General features: G+C 45.4%; 1 protein-coding gene across 2 annotated transcripts in view; it reads left to right on the top strand.

Moving 5' to 3' along the window:
- Positions 1 to 15325, top strand: part of CDCP1 (CUB domain containing protein 1) — a 57435-nt gene that overhangs the window by 17329 nt on the left and 24781 nt on the right. The window contains exon 2 of one of the 2 annotated variants that reach the window (XM_087430847.1): positions 12319 to 12525. In XM_087430847.1, coding sequence (XP_087286973.1) covers positions 12319 to 12525 — 207 coding nt within the window. Of the gene's footprint in view, positions 1 to 12315; positions 12526 to 15325 lie in introns of both variants that reach the window. The other variant, XM_087430846.1, reaches the window with a different exon arrangement.

Here is a 15325-nt window from a genome sequence, read left to right as displayed (position 1 = left end):
CCGACCCCTCCCTTTTCTTTTTTAATTATTTATTTTTTACCCCCACCCCCCGCAAACACACAAAAGTGAAGCACACGTTATGATTGTAAGGCTTGCTTTGTAAATGTGCACATGTATCGCATTCTAACCCTGTGCTTAGAGGAAGCCTTGACATGCTCCAGCCCCCTCCTTTCCTAAGGCCCACGGATGTGACCCTCCCACCCCCACCATAACTCCCTGCACTTGGGTTTCAGACCCCCAGTAAGGACCACTTAATCAGAAGCCAACAGGCCGGCCCCGTGGCTTAGTGGTTAAGTGCGCGCTCCACTGCTGGCGACCCAGGTTCAGATCCCGGGTGCGCACCAACGCACCGCTTCTCTGGCCATGCTGAGGCCGCGTCCCACATACAGCAACTAGAAGGATGTGCAACTATGACATACAACTATCTACTGGGGCTTTGGGGGAAAAAATAAATAAATAAATAAAATTATTAAAAAAAAAAATCGGAAGCCAACAGGCTTTTCTCCTCCATCGGCAAAGGTGGGCAAACAACAGTTTGTTGTAGTAAGAAGTGTGAGGCTCTGCAAGAACCCAGGGCCTTGAGGGCAGAGACTTTGAATCCTTTGTCCGATCAATGAGACCCCATGCCCAGCACTGTGCAAGCACAAAGGGGGACTCGGGAGGGGTTTGGTGCATGTCCAAGAGGATGGATGAGGGTTGAGCTTCTCATTAGAGAAAGTTTCAAATAGTTAGCAGTGGTTTTCTGAGTTTTAAAAACTGTTTTATTGACGCATACAATAAAGTACGCATATCTTAAGTGTACAGCTTGATAAATTTTATATATGCGTATACATATACACATACACATATAGACGTGTGTGTGTGTGTGTGTGTGTGTCATTCCAGCACCCTAGAAGTTTTCCTCTTACCCCTTCCCAGTTAATACCTGTTCCCCAGAGAGTCACTATTCTCACTTACCTGAGCATAGATTGGTTTTGTCTTCTTGAACATGATGCAAATGGAATCACACAACATGTAGTCTTCTGTGTGTGATTCTTATTTGATCATCTCCCTGCTAACTTTTTATCAGAAGAACTTGAACAATTTATTTAATCCCTGATGGCAAGGTGGGGCCGTTGGAACAAAGTACTCTAGGGCAGGAGCACTAGAAAATAGGAAATACAGGAAAACTAGGAAATACAGTAACTTCTAAACAGTTAGCAGCGGGGAACTACGGGCCCCCCGTTCTGTGTCCGTCCCTGAGCTACATGCGGATGGGTTTTTCATCTGCTCCTCTGGTTCTTCCCCATCTGTCCCTGTGATCCTTGGTGACTTTCATGGTCATCGTGACTCACACTTCAAGGCCTGACACAATGAATCTTTTGAACATTTCATAGAATGTTAATGTGATTTGAACTGGCCCTGCGGCATTTTAGCATATCCTCATGAATTATTTACCGTGGTCATAAACTGAGTTATATTTGCTGTTTAGTTCTGCAGTTTCCACATCTGAAGTCTGTTATTATGCAGCTTTCTCTACGTCTGTGGTTCCTCTTTGAGATCCTTCCCCCACCCAGTGCAGCTCGATTCAATCTGGAGTTAAAGTCCATGTCTTAGGTTGGCAAGAAGCCTTAAAATGGCCACAGTCCTAGAGAGATTTATGCACAGATGTGTCCATTTGCTCCAGACTGTGGCCCAGACAGGGCCCACAGCCCAGCTGTGGGTCTCTAACATACATCTCTAACATGGCGTGTGTCTTTGATCATGACAGGGAAAGATACCACAGAGGATCTGGGTGGTTCTGTGCAAACCCATCACCACTTTAGAAAAATAATTCAAAGCACAGGCCCTGCGGGCAGTGGATCACTAGCGTCCCCTTTGGAGGATCGTCTAGTTACTTTAGCAAATAAACAACTTACATTGTTGCATATAAATTTCTTTCCTAAGGAGTTTGGGAATTAAGAGTAGGGAGTGAATGGATGGACACACAGTCCCCTGTCTGATAAATTATTCCAGCAAGTTGGGTTGACGAGGAGTGCACACATGTTCTTTTTAACATTGCTCTTTGAACTTTATTTTACTGGCCTCTAGGATCATTCTAGGAGCTATAGAAATAGTAAACTATTTTAAGGGAACTGTGGATCTCTCACTGAGGGGGTGGGAACATGATGTCCTTTGAGCCCTGAAGTTCCCGGAAGTGACTCCAGAAGTCGGGCCCAGCCTCGGTCATCTTTGTATGCCATCCCTGGCCTGGACGGCAGCTCGTCATGACCTTGAGTGATGTGGCCAGAGATAGCTTTCATCAGAACTGCACCGTCAGGTTGTGTTTGGGCCTTCCACTTCCCCTGTGCATGCCCTGGTCCTACTCCCTGTGCCTTCCTCCCTGCCCTGACCTCCCCAGTGCAGTCCTGTGTCCCATCCTACCCTGGAGAACACTTGCTCACCCACAGGCTATTTATTTCTAACTGTGTTCGATGTCCAGTCCTTCCTAGGGTGTTAGCTGGTCATTGCAGCATTTAGTGGGCTGAAGATGTGGCCTTCTCCTCTGGGGAGCCTGTGAAGCTGTAATAGTGGGATGGCGGGTGAGTTCTTGTAGCCACCTCTGGCCCAGTATCTTCAGTCGGGAGGTGCACATGTTCCTTGGGGCTGAGGAATGGAATGGTCACCTGTCCTGTCACCCACCTCTTCCTCCAGACTTCCAACAATAGCCCGGAGCATTCCCCCCAGCATGGCCCGACCCCCACCCTTGCCCCAGCTTCTTTGTGGGGATGCCTTTGGCAGCCATCATTCCACATCCCTTTACTCCAGAGAAAGAGAATGAGAGATCTGCCCTGCTGCCTCACGGGCTGCTTTTCCCAAGCCAGCCAGGGGAGTAGGTGGGTGGAGTGGGGAGGGGCACCAGGTAGAGGTGGAGGGGGACCGTTAGTGTGTCTTATCAGGTCCTGCTGGATTTCCAAGCCAATGGACAAGTGCCTTGACAGCTTAGATATCAGAAGAACAGGTGGGAGTCTCTTTCCAGGAGGAAGCATTTCCTGTTAAGCCAAACCAGAGACCTGGGTTGAGATTCTCTCACCCCAACTAAGAGAAGGAAATCTGGCAGATGGAAATTTGGGGAATTCTCCTAAACCTAGGTCTGATTTCGCCCCTGAGTCTCACTGACGGTGGCCTTGAGAAGGGAGCCCCTCCGGCCGGAGTTCTGTAGGATGCTTTTCTGCCCAGCCCTGGCACCAGCCCTTTGCACCCAGTGCTTTGTTCCAAAGTCGTGGCTGCTTTTCTTTTGCCAGCAACTCGGCCACATGCCTCCTGTGCCCAGAACCCCCAGGCAAACCTCACGAAGCTGCAGAGCCAGCAGCGGCTAAGCATGCCAATTTCCCCTCATAAGGTCCTTGCACCGAGACGCTGCCAAAAAAATACACAAAAGAAGAAACATGCCCCAAACATTTTGAGTTCCAGGGAATTTTAAATCTTACATTTAAATTCAAACTACACTTTCAAATCATTTCAAAATAAAGAAAGATTTGTATTAATGCAGTGTGCCCGTTTAACTATTTTAAACAAGCATCTTTCCCTTTTGATACCCTGGAGAGCCAGCAGCTGGGAAATGCTTCATTCCAGCTTGATCGACTTTGTTGGTGAGAACAAACCATTCGCATCAGAGTTCCTGGCTGTGTGTGGAATTTCTTGGGCAGGGCCGGCTCTGCTGAGCGGTCATTATCATGACTGGGCTCCAGTGTCAGACTGCTCGGGCACAAAACCTGGCCCTGCCTCTTGCTAATCACATGTGCCTGGGCAAGTTACTTAACCTCTCTGAGCCCCCAGTTTCTTCATCTATAAAGTGGGGATTCATACTAGAACCTACTGTACGGGGTGGTTATGGGAATTTATAAACACTTATCAAATGCAAGCCTGGAGCCTACATGTATTAAGCACTCATTGACGTTCATGGTTGTTATCTTTTAGGCAGGCCTGGTGTCTAGATTCCCAAGGCTTTTCATCCAAGACAGACTGATTAGTTCCTGGAAGGGCAACTTGTGTTGTGGTTCTTTTTTATGTGAATGTGGGAAACTAACTATTTCCGGGTGGGCAGATGGGTGGTCTTCCTGCCGTTGGTGAGACTTGCACCTCAGTTTAGCAGTCTGTGAAGGGACCTGGCCACGTCAATGTCAAATGGATGTAGGGTGTCTAAACCAGTTGTCCCTCCGCTGCCTGCAGGCCTCGCTGCCCCAGGTCCACTGGGTTAGTAAGACTCCAGGTTTGGTGTATGACCGTCTGGCACCCCTCCCCACAGCAGGCCCCACGGAAATGGGTTATGTTGGTGGTGATGCCCAGCCCCTGGAGTCAGTCAACAACTCCAGCTGCTTCGTAAGAATGGCAGCACTTCCTCCCGTTCTGCTGGTTGACTTAACCAGCCTTGGCAGCTTCCATGATACAGCTCAGTGTGGTACCCTGGGGGAGTGGAGAGGGCAGGTGTGCTGCTGGGGTCAAACCAGGATGCCCCAGCTGCCTCCTGAGCTCAGCAAACTTGGGGAAGCGAGGTCACTTCTCTGAGCCTCCAAGGAGTGCTGGAGTCACATGAGTCAACACATGCAGACGGGCCTAATAGCCAGGGAGCAGGGCCAGGGCAGGGCAGGGAGGGCGTGGAAAATGTAAGGACGTGCTCACACTTGCATAGCTGAGAGTGGTGCCTCCTTAAAGCTGGCCCCTAAGTGCCTTCCCTGCCTCACCCTCATCCCGCCCAGCCAGCCAGGACTCTGGGCTTTAGACTGAGATCCAAGCTGCTGCTACAGTTATTCCCCTACCTAACACCCCTCAGTGGTGCCCCATCACCAGTGGTAGTAGTTGTAATATGCTGCCATTAATAGTATCAACCATAATAACAGCTATCGTGGATTGACTGCCTGGCACTGTTCTCAGCACTTTATATATATATATAATTATATATATACAGTATATATATAATTCGTTTGGTCCTTACAATTCCCATATTATCCCCATTTGTAGATAAGGAAAGTGAGACACAGAGAAGCTAGGGAATTTGCCCAAGGGGACACAGCTGGTAAGTGGTAGAGCCAGGAATAGATCCCAGGCAGTCAGATTCTAGAATCCAAGCTCTTAACCACTACACAAAGCTAGTAAGATGTGCTGGTCCCGCTGGGTGAAGCCCAAACTCCGTGGCCAACAACCAAGCCCCTTCCTGGCCTGGCCCCTGCCTCTGTCTCCAGCCTCCTCTACCCACATGTTCCTTGCCCTCTGGCTCAACCAAACTCCCTGGAGTGGCTCCAAGGAACTCATCTTCTTCACACCTTTGTGACTTTGCACCTGCTGTCCCCTCCACCTATCCTTCCTGACCCATTTCACTATCCCTGGCTGGCAAACTCCTATTCATTTTTCAAGGCCCATCTTAAGTCATGCCTCCTCTGTGAAGCCTCCCATGAGCACCCCCAGACAGTTAATAGCTGACCCTCAGTGTCTTCAGTGTACCTTGACCTACCTTGATGCCCTGAAATTGCTGACCATTTGGTGGTGTTTGGTCAGGCAGATAGACATTTTTGCCTATTCACATTCAGCTTTGTGAATTCAGCAATTACTTCCTGCAGGGAATAAAGGCAGGAGAAATCATGTAAATGGTGTGAGTGTCACCACAGGGAGGGGTGGGGAGCAGTGAGGTGGAAGGGTGAATTGCCATCCCTCTGCTGGTGTCACTTCCTCAGGCTCTGAGTAAGCATCCACAATTTAACAAAATGTATTTTGCAAACCTGGCCCCTAAAATCAAATCACTACTTTATCTGGTGCTCAACCCGATAAGCAGGGATCTGCGCCATGGATGAGCGAACACCAGCCGCAGCCCCGTGGACTTGTTAAGAGAGCAACATTGGCTTGCACTGTGGTATCTTCCTAAGAGAGGACAGGGCTATTTTGGCCAGAAGTGATTTTCTCCTTATGGGCTTGCTTTGGGATCTGACTCCCACGCAGGCCGTGATGACCAGCCACGCTGACTCAGGATTATACTGCTTGGTTCCTGCGTCCGTCTCCCTCGACATCCTGGGCACTCCTCTGGGGCACCATCCACCTTAACACGTATCTCCTGGTGCCCAGGCTGTGCCCAGTCCTGGGCTGGGAGCTGCTCAGTCCACTTTTGTTGGACAGAGAGAGTGAGTGAGAGCCGAGCCTCCCAGGAAACCACACCCAGATTTGAGGCAGCTGGTTCTGACTCATCTAAGAAATTTCAAATCACATTTGTCAGTCCTTTAAACTGTATTGACAAATCTGGGAGCAAATAACTTCCCTGCTGTTTATCTAGTGGCATCCCCTAATCCTTGCATTTGTTTCCCTTGCAAAGAAATAGGATGATGGGGAGAAGAAATAACAGCAATGTTTGTATAATATCCTGTGATACAGTGATTAATGAATGGTGAATAATGAATGGTGATTAAAACAATTGGAAATTCCTGCCGGAGAAGCTGCTGGTGAGGCAGAAACTAGCAAAGGTGTCCTAATAAGGAGAGGTTGGGAGGCAGGGGAGTGAAGAAGAGAGCTGTGAGTCATGGGCCCAAGTGTGGTGCCTGAGAGCTTTCCCGAACGCTCTGAGGCTGAGAGCCCACGCACGCCACGATGAGACCTCGACATCACGACAGAACCTGGAGCTTTGTCTGGGTTTCTGTGAACCTGGGTAATAGATCTTCTGAAATACTAGACCAGTGAAATACCAAGTTCCTGGAGAGATGAAAGAAAGAGATGTTGAAGAAGAAAACGCCCATCCATTTTATTTAAATTACAGGACATTTTTCAAGCACTGAGATGTGCCGGCCTGACTGGGGGTGGCAGTGGTGGGAGGCTGAGATTTATTCCAGTGTTGGAGTTTCCAGTTTCAAGGGATGATTAATGGTGGCGAGTGGGGAAGAGGGAAAATGTGCAAGCAAGATGTTGTTCTCAAGCTCCAAGCATTTGTGATAAAATGAATTGTAAGTTATTTCCCCCAAGCAGTGGGGTCTCTCTCCTGCTTTTATCACGGTGAAATAAGTGCCTCTAGAGTGTGGAATCAGTGGGAGGTGGGTCAGGGGAGTCCAGGTTTCAAGTGTGTACGTGTTGAATCGTTGTCTTCTCACTCCCGCTCTCCCCCTCCAGCTGATACATTTATCATTTAGGATGAGGCGGACAGTTGAAAATGACAGTCCTATGGTTGATGTGTCCTTACCTGTGACACTAGGAAACAGCCCATAATATCAGTGGTCTCCTCCTGCTGCAAAGGTGGGTAAGCCCTGGCTTTGCTGCACATGTGGCTAGCTTAGTGTGTCCTCTGGGCTATGAGCTGGAAGCCAGGTGGGGATTACACCACCCAAGTTCTCTGGTCTGGGGCACTGAAGGAGTGGTGCCAACTATGGCTGAGCAGGAGAACGTGCTGGGTTGCTCATCTCCAAGTCAGAGCAAAGAAACTCCGTAAGACGTTAAAAGTACAGCCGGAGTGAGTCATTCAACCCTTACAAGACTTCATCTTCTTTGTTTGCAAAATTAGTTTAGATGAAAATCTGGGTTATTTAGACTCAAAATAAAAAATATAAACAACAGAGGTAGCATTAGTGATTCAGGAAGGAAGAATTGGCATATTCAATTACTAGACTTGGGACTGTTGGCTTTCCATATGGAAAGAAAAATAAAAGTGAATCCCTACTTCCCACTATACAAAAAAAGTGTTTCCAATACAGAGTCCCAGGTCCCATGTTGGGCATTCTGGGACTTGGGGCTTCATCATTTTTAAAGCCCTCCACAGACCGTTTAGAAACCCCTGGTCTAGACCATTACCTCCCTGGGGGCAGGGACTCCGGCTGTTTTTGTCATTAAATCATTCGTACCAAGTATGGTCCCTGGAAAATATTATGAACCCAGAAAATGTTTGTTGAATGACCATATGATTTCAAAGATTCTAAAAGAAAAAAAATGAATTTCTAAAATAGATTATATATTTTTCTTTGGCTGTCATTAATAATAGAATAGATAGTCCTATACACAGAATTATTTGGGGTATTGACCTGGCTGAAAGCAGGAGAGAAGAACTGAGAGGAGAAATTTTAGTGAGAACAGCCTTGTTCTTCTCAAAATCTAATTTAAAGCTATTTGAAAATATTACACATTTTCAGAGAGAAACCAGGCCCACCTAAAAATATTATTATTAAGCTATATTTTAACTGTGGTTATGATTATTCTTTTTTTCATTTATTAAATGCCTACTTTGTATAGAAACACAATCTTTCTAGCACAAGTTTTTTCCTCTTTTTTGTTTATTAAGGGATAACACACATAATAAACGTCACCAATTTTAGGTGTACAGGGTGATGGATTGTGGCGTTTGTGTACAATGTGTGATCACCACATGGTCAAGACACAGATGGTTCTCTCAGCCTACAGTCTCCTCTGCCCTTTGTCCTCCATCCCCGCCCCCACCTCCAGCCTCTGGAGACCACTGATCTGCTTAGTGTCTAACACTTAATTATAATAATAATCATCATAATGGTAGAGTCAGGAATTTTAAAATGTTTTGGTCAACGGATGTAACAGCACACAAAGGAAAAATGAGACTGGGAAAGAAGTTGGTGGCCCAGCCAGCTGGGCTGCAGCCCTGAGCGTGGTGACAGCTGCATTTGACCGTGAATTAGCCTCATTGGAGCCCCAGGGTTGGAGGCCACAGGAGAGCGTGCTGAGCCCTCGGAGACCGGGTGCTCCAAGAACTTTTTACAAATAACGTGGTAAGACATCTTTATGATTACAGAAGAAGAACACAAGGGTTGACATATACAGCTCGGATATCAATTTGACAACTGGGTTTCTGAACATGGATCTGGATTCTTTTTTTTTTTTTTTAATTTTTATTTATTTATTTTTTTCCCCCAAAGCCCCAGTAGATAGTTGTATGTCATAGTTGCACAGCCTTCTAGTTGCTGTATGTGGGATGCGGCCTCAGCATGGCCAGAGAAGCGGTGCGTCGGTGCGCCCCCGGGATCCGAACCTGGGCCGCCAGCAGTGGAGCGCACGCACTTAACCGCTAAGCCACGGGGCAGGCCCTGGATTCATTTTTAACCTGATATCTTAAAGAACCCCTGGGCCTTCCAATCTATCTCAGAACAGTCTAAATGGCTATGCTGCTTGAAGATGAAGCATTCAAGTAAATAAACTTATGCTTCAGAGGATGTTTTCTCTCTCTGAGGCTATTAATTAAAAAGCTCAGAGTCCCCGGTTCCCACCAAGATATGTCAGCCCAAACTGAAATACAGGAATGTGGCATGTGTGTGAGAAACTAAACGCAGCAAAGAACGTGGAGTTTTTTTTTGTTGTGAGGAAGATCAGCCCTGAGCTAACATCTGCCAATCCTCCTCTTTTTGCTGAAGAAGACTGGCCCTGGGCTAACATCCACGCCCAGCTTCCTCTACTTTATTTGGAACACTGCCACAGCATGGCTTGCCAAGTGGTGCGTCGGTGTGCGCCTGGGATCCGAACCAGCGAACCCCGGGCCGCCGCAGCAGAGCACACGCACTTAACCACTTGCGCCACCTGGCCGGCCCCAAGAACATGGAGATTTTATATGGAGCTGTTGGGAGGCGTGTAACTTCTGCCTCTATACAGGCACCAGGCACTGTCTGGGTCCTGAGGCTCCTACTGAAAAAGACAGGCTAGTTCCTGCTGCCTTCCTGGAGGAAGGAGCTCGTGTTCTGATCACAGGAGACATGAACAAATTAACAAAAACAAATTAACGGTACTCTCAGTCAGAGAGGAGAGCAGGAATGGACGTGAAGTAGGTACAGGACAACAAGGGAGGGGGTGGGATGGGCACTGTTAGGTGGCTGGTCAGGGAAGGCCACTCGGAGGAAGTGACCCTGGAGCTGAGACCAGAATAACAAAAAGGAACTAGCTCTTGTTACAGAAAGAGCATTTTAAGAATCAGGACCAGCATGTGCAAAGGCCTTGAGATGGGAAAGAGGTTGCTGTGTTCAAGAAAGAAGGAAAAGGTGGCCAGAGCACAGTGACCAAGGTGGAGAGGGGTAGAAGCTGAGGTTGGAGCGTTATGAAGCTTTACTCCAAAAATGCAAACCTAAGCTCTCTTGAAGAAAAGTCATGGGGCCGCCCCGTGGCATAGCGGTTAAGTGCACGTGCTCTGCTGCTGGCGGCCTGGGTTCGGATCCCAGGCGTGCACAGGTGTGTGCGTGCTCTGCTGCTGGCGGCGCAGGTTCGGATCCCGGGCGTGCACAGATGCACTGCTCATCAGGCCGTGCTGTGGCGGCGTCCCATATAAAGCTGAGGAAGATGGGCACAGATGTTAGCCCAGGGCCAGTTTTCCTCAGCAAAAAAAGAGGAGGATTGACATGGATGTTAGCTCAGGGCTGATCTTCCTCACACACAGAAAATAAATAAAATAAAGTCAAGCAATCTGATTAAAAAAAGAAAAAAGAAAAATCATGAAGCCAGCTGTGTTGGTGCCCTGGTGCTCTGAGAGATGCGTCACTGCTGGGCAGTAGTTCGGAATGCTTACAGTTGCAAAATCTCTTCTTGCTTACTCAAGTACTGATCATAGACTCTGAACTGACAGGGAAGGTAGCGTTATTCTAGCCCAACCTCCTCATTTTACAAATGAAGGAACAGAGGCCCAAAGAGGGTAAAGTTCTTGCCTGATAAATGGGGGAAAATATTTGCAGTTCATTATCACAGGTTGAGGGATCAATTTCCACACTATATAAAGAGCTCCTGGGGGTCAGGGCTGGAGTGAACAAGGGGGAGAGAGGTACCAGAAGAGGTTGACAAAATCCAGACGTTTGATCACACACCGCTGGGGTGTGGGATACAGGCGCGCTTGTATACTGTGTGGGAGGGGAAGTGCTACAGCTCTTGTGCAGGCTCGCAGTCCTGGTAAAATTAAAGCTGGCTAAAAACTGGGAAGAACTCAAATACCACTCAACCGGTGAATAGATAAGTAAATCGCGGGCTCTCCAGACAATGGAATGCTACTCAGCAATAAAAAGGAACAAATACTGATCCCTGTGATACGTGGATAAATCTCACAAACATGAGAGCAAAGAAGCCAGGTACATTTATATGAAGGTCTAGATCAGGCAAAACTAATTGATAGTTTTCTGGGACCAGGAGTGGAGGTTGACTGCAAAGAGGCACCACGGGAAATTTTGGGGGTGATGCAAATTTTTGATATCTCAGTTGTGGTGGTGGTTGCGTATGTATACACATTTATCAAAATTCTTAAAATGAATAGGTCTTTTTTAATGTGTGTAAATTATATCTCAATAAAGTTGATTTTAAAAAGCAAATTTTAAAAAGGAGGGTGAAAAGCATAGCTGGAAAACAAAGCTTTTGGTTAAACTGCTGTTCATTGGCTAAACACTCACTGAGCACCTTCCACGCACAGGCGCCGTGGCAGGTACTGACCCTCTCTGTGCCAGAAGACGGTGGGACAGAGGCAGCAACTCCAGCCCTCTCTGTGAGCCCCTAGGCTCCCTCTGCGGGACCCACCTACAGATGTCCCATCATCCACTGCTCCCAGGCCATCAGCCACCCAGAGACCCACAATCAGGACCCAAGTCAGGGAAGGGGCAGTGGCTACTGAGGAGAAAAGCGGCTCTTCTTTTTAGTCCGGGAGGACTTAAAAATCAATAAAGCAAAGGGATTGGGAAGGAGTTGGGCTCATTGGTGATTCTGGGCACCATCCTGACACCTCTGTTTACTAACCAACACCATCTCCCTTGCTTGGTATTGTTTGTTCAGGCAATTTTGCTGAACCCCAGTCTGAGGTGTTAGCACTGTTTTGCTCTAACTTTCCAAGTTCGTTGCACAATATATTTATATCTAATTTCTGCAAGTTTCCCTAGTGTCCCCTACTGCGTATATGTACATACTGGGCGTATGAAGTGCCCAGGGCAGGAGACAGCAGCTCTTTGCGGGTAAACATGTCTCTCTACAGATAGATGGTTTCTGTGTGTGGACTTTCATCTGCAGTCATACTGAGAAAAGGTGTGACATTTTCTCTGATTGTTATTTAATACTGCACAGATGGGGTATCTGAAAATATACTGCTCAAGACATCTAGGATGTGGTATAGTGATTTTAATTTTTAGAAAAATTAATAAGCCAAACAAGAGATGCATGTCAGTGCCCAGCCCACAATGGCCCAGTTCTTTCCCACTGGTAAGGACAGCACCATCATTTTGCATCATCCCCCTTCTCAGACAAGGGGGGAAGGAACAAAGGTGTCAAAGAGGGCATCTTCCTGGACCAACTGAGGGGAGGACAGCAGGTTTGCAGACCTGAATCCTCCTGCTCACTTCATTTTTCTTCCTTCAGAAGCTTCTGAGATCGCTGTGCCACGTGGAAGCGGCATTACAGTTGTCATAAAGCCCGGGACCCCAACTCTGCCAGCAAAACCCTGTTACATCATCATTTCTAGAAAACCTATGACCATGTTGTCCATCAAATCTGGAGAAACAACAGTCTTTTCCTTTAGCTGCCAGAATCCAGAGAATCACTTTGTGGTAGAGATCCAGAAGAATGTTGGTAAGTATGCACTCGTGGACTGTTGGGCCTCCCAGCCTCTCTTTCCTGTACTAACAGCCTCTAATGCTAGAGAGGTAAGATCTGTTCTGAAACTGTGCGCTCTGCTTAGCTCTTATGTGGCCAGTCACGGTTCTAAGTGCTTTACATGGGTTAAATTGTTTAATCCTCAAAACAGCCCTATGAGAAGTTCACAACCAGAGTGACTTGCCTCGGGTGGCACAGCTAGTAAGTAGCAGCAGGACAGGAACCCAGGCACTCTGGCTCCAGAGTCTTTGCCTGTAACCACTATGCAACACTGCCTCTTAACGGAGCTGCGGTTCTTCAGGTCTGTGATGCTCAGTCTGATGTGCTGAAAACATCAGGCTGATGAGGAGCAAAACTCAAAGGAGCTGGAGGACAGAAGAATTGGAAGTTTGAGGAGATAAGTGGGAAGTGGGTCCACAAGGCACAGTGGAGAAAACAGCAGCTTTGGAGGCTGAGGGAGCTGGGTTTGGCTTCAAGCTCCAGGGCTACTGAACATGTGACCTGATCACGGGGCTTCATGTGAGTGACTGAACTGCTTTGTGACTTAGTTTTCTAGCCTGTACAATAAGAGTGATTGTACCAACCAATAGAGCTGTTATGTGGATGAAATAAAATAATGGATTGATAGTGTATGGCACATAAGAACTCAACAAACTATAGATATTGGGTATTACTATTATTCATAATTTGAGCTCAGGGTAGGAGAGTGATATAAGAAATAATAATCAGGCAGAAAGAATTAAATGTATAATTTCCCAATCACTTTAAGTTGGGCATGCCAACTAGGAACTAATAGATGTAGTAACAACATGGGGAGCACTATTTTGATCCAGTCGAAGCCATACTCAGAAAATTTCTTCACCTTTAACTGAAAATAAATGAATCGGGCAATAGCTCAAGAAGCAAGAAAAAGGATAAAATAAACCATAGGAAGAAGGAATTCAGAAAAATAAAAGGAGAAATTAAAGTATGTAAAAGCAATTTTTAAAACTATGTCTGATAACTAAAGCCAAGACCTGGTTCTCTATAAAGACCTATTAAACAGACAAACCTCTGACTAGTCTCCTGGAGAAAAGAAAGAGAAAATACAAATATACAGCATTGAAAGTATAAATGTGGATATAATGACATATACAATGGTGATTTCTAAAACTGTAAGAGACTATGTACAACATTATGATAATAAATGTGAAAATCTCAATGAAATAGATGATTTCCAGGGAAAACTTAATGGACTGGATTGACTCATAGAAAGATAGAAAACCTAACTAAATAAATCACCAAGGAGGAGATTGGAAAAAATGTCCAAGATGGAGGAGAGCAGGGTTTGGTTTAGTTAGAGACAGTTTCAAAGAGGATCCTATAAAACTTCAAGGAGAATATAATTTCTATGATATTTAAACCATTCTAGAGGAAGATTGGCAAACTTTTTCTGTAAAAGGCCAGATAGTAAATATCTTAGATGTAAGCCAGACGGTCCCTGTCACAACTGCTCAACTCTGCTGTTAGAACATAAAATCAGCCATAGACAACAGGTAAACAAATGGGCAATGATGTCCCACGTGTTAATTCACAATAGCAGGTGTTTGGCTGGATTTGGTCCATGAGCTGTGGTTTGCTGACTCCCATTCTAGAGCATAGAAAGAGGAAATTTCACAGTTCATTTTATAAGGCCCTTACAACCCTGTTGTCAAAATCTGCCAAAGCATAAAAAAGAAAACCATAGGCCAATCTCTTATGAATATACATGCAAAACAATCCTAAATAAAATATAAGTATATCAAATCCAAAAAATGCATTAAAAGACTAAAGAAACAAGAGGGAGGGTTTGCTGGAAGAATGTAAGGATAGTTCACCACTAGCAAATAGGGTAATGTAATGTTTGCATTATTAGGTTAGAGAGAAAAAGCTACATATGATCATCGTAATGGATGACTTTAAATGTTTTTAATAAAACACTCTTAGTAAACCAGAAATGGAGAAATATTTTCTCAATCCAGTAAAGTGTTTCTATCAAAAACTGATAGCAAATATCGTATTCAACAGTCAGACTTGGAAGCATTACTAATAAAACAGGGAACCACATAGGATTCCCATTATGCATGCATGCTCTTGGTCACCATTATTCAGAAGTTCTAATTAAATGTTAAGGGATAATCTTAATAAGTTCATCAACTGTATATGAAGCAAAATATAAAATTTTACTAAAGACAAAAGAGAAAATGTAAAGAAATGGAGAGATATACCATGTTAACTGATGAAAATCTCAGTATTTTAAAAGTGTCAATTCTCCCCCAAATTAATTTATCAGTTTAAGTTAATTACAATTAAAATCTCAATGAAGCTTTTGCAGAGCTGGGGAGAGTATGGATATACTTAAGAATCCAATAGAATGGTGTGTTGCTGTTAAAAAAATAAAGTAAATCTGTGTATCTGACATGGAAAGATGCCCCGGATAGTTTTGTTCCACTGAAAACAATACAGCTTATAGTAGGAGAATAGTTGGTATAGTTCAATCCCACTTTATTAAATATACACAAATGCACACACAATCATACAGAGCCCAAAGTCTGGAGGAATAAACCCTAACATGCTAACCTTATATTATTTCTATCGCAAGTGAGGGAGGGGAACAGGTAACATTCATTTTCTTCTTTCTGTTCTTCTATACTGTCATTTTTTTATAAGCATGCATTAGTTTTATAATCAATTAAGCCAATAAAGTACCATTTTGAAAAAAGAAAAAGGTAACCAATGACACATCTCACAAGACAAG

This window comes from Ceratotherium simum, chromosome 5 (genome assembly GCF_057802395.1).
Source record: "Ceratotherium simum simum isolate JZ-2026a chromosome 5, ASM5780239v1, whole genome shotgun sequence".
Classification (NCBI taxonomy): Eukaryota; Metazoa; Chordata; class Mammalia; order Perissodactyla; family Rhinocerotidae; genus Ceratotherium; species Ceratotherium simum.
Note: the sequence above shows the minus strand (reverse complement) of the source record. Positions and strands in the feature narration are given on the sequence as shown.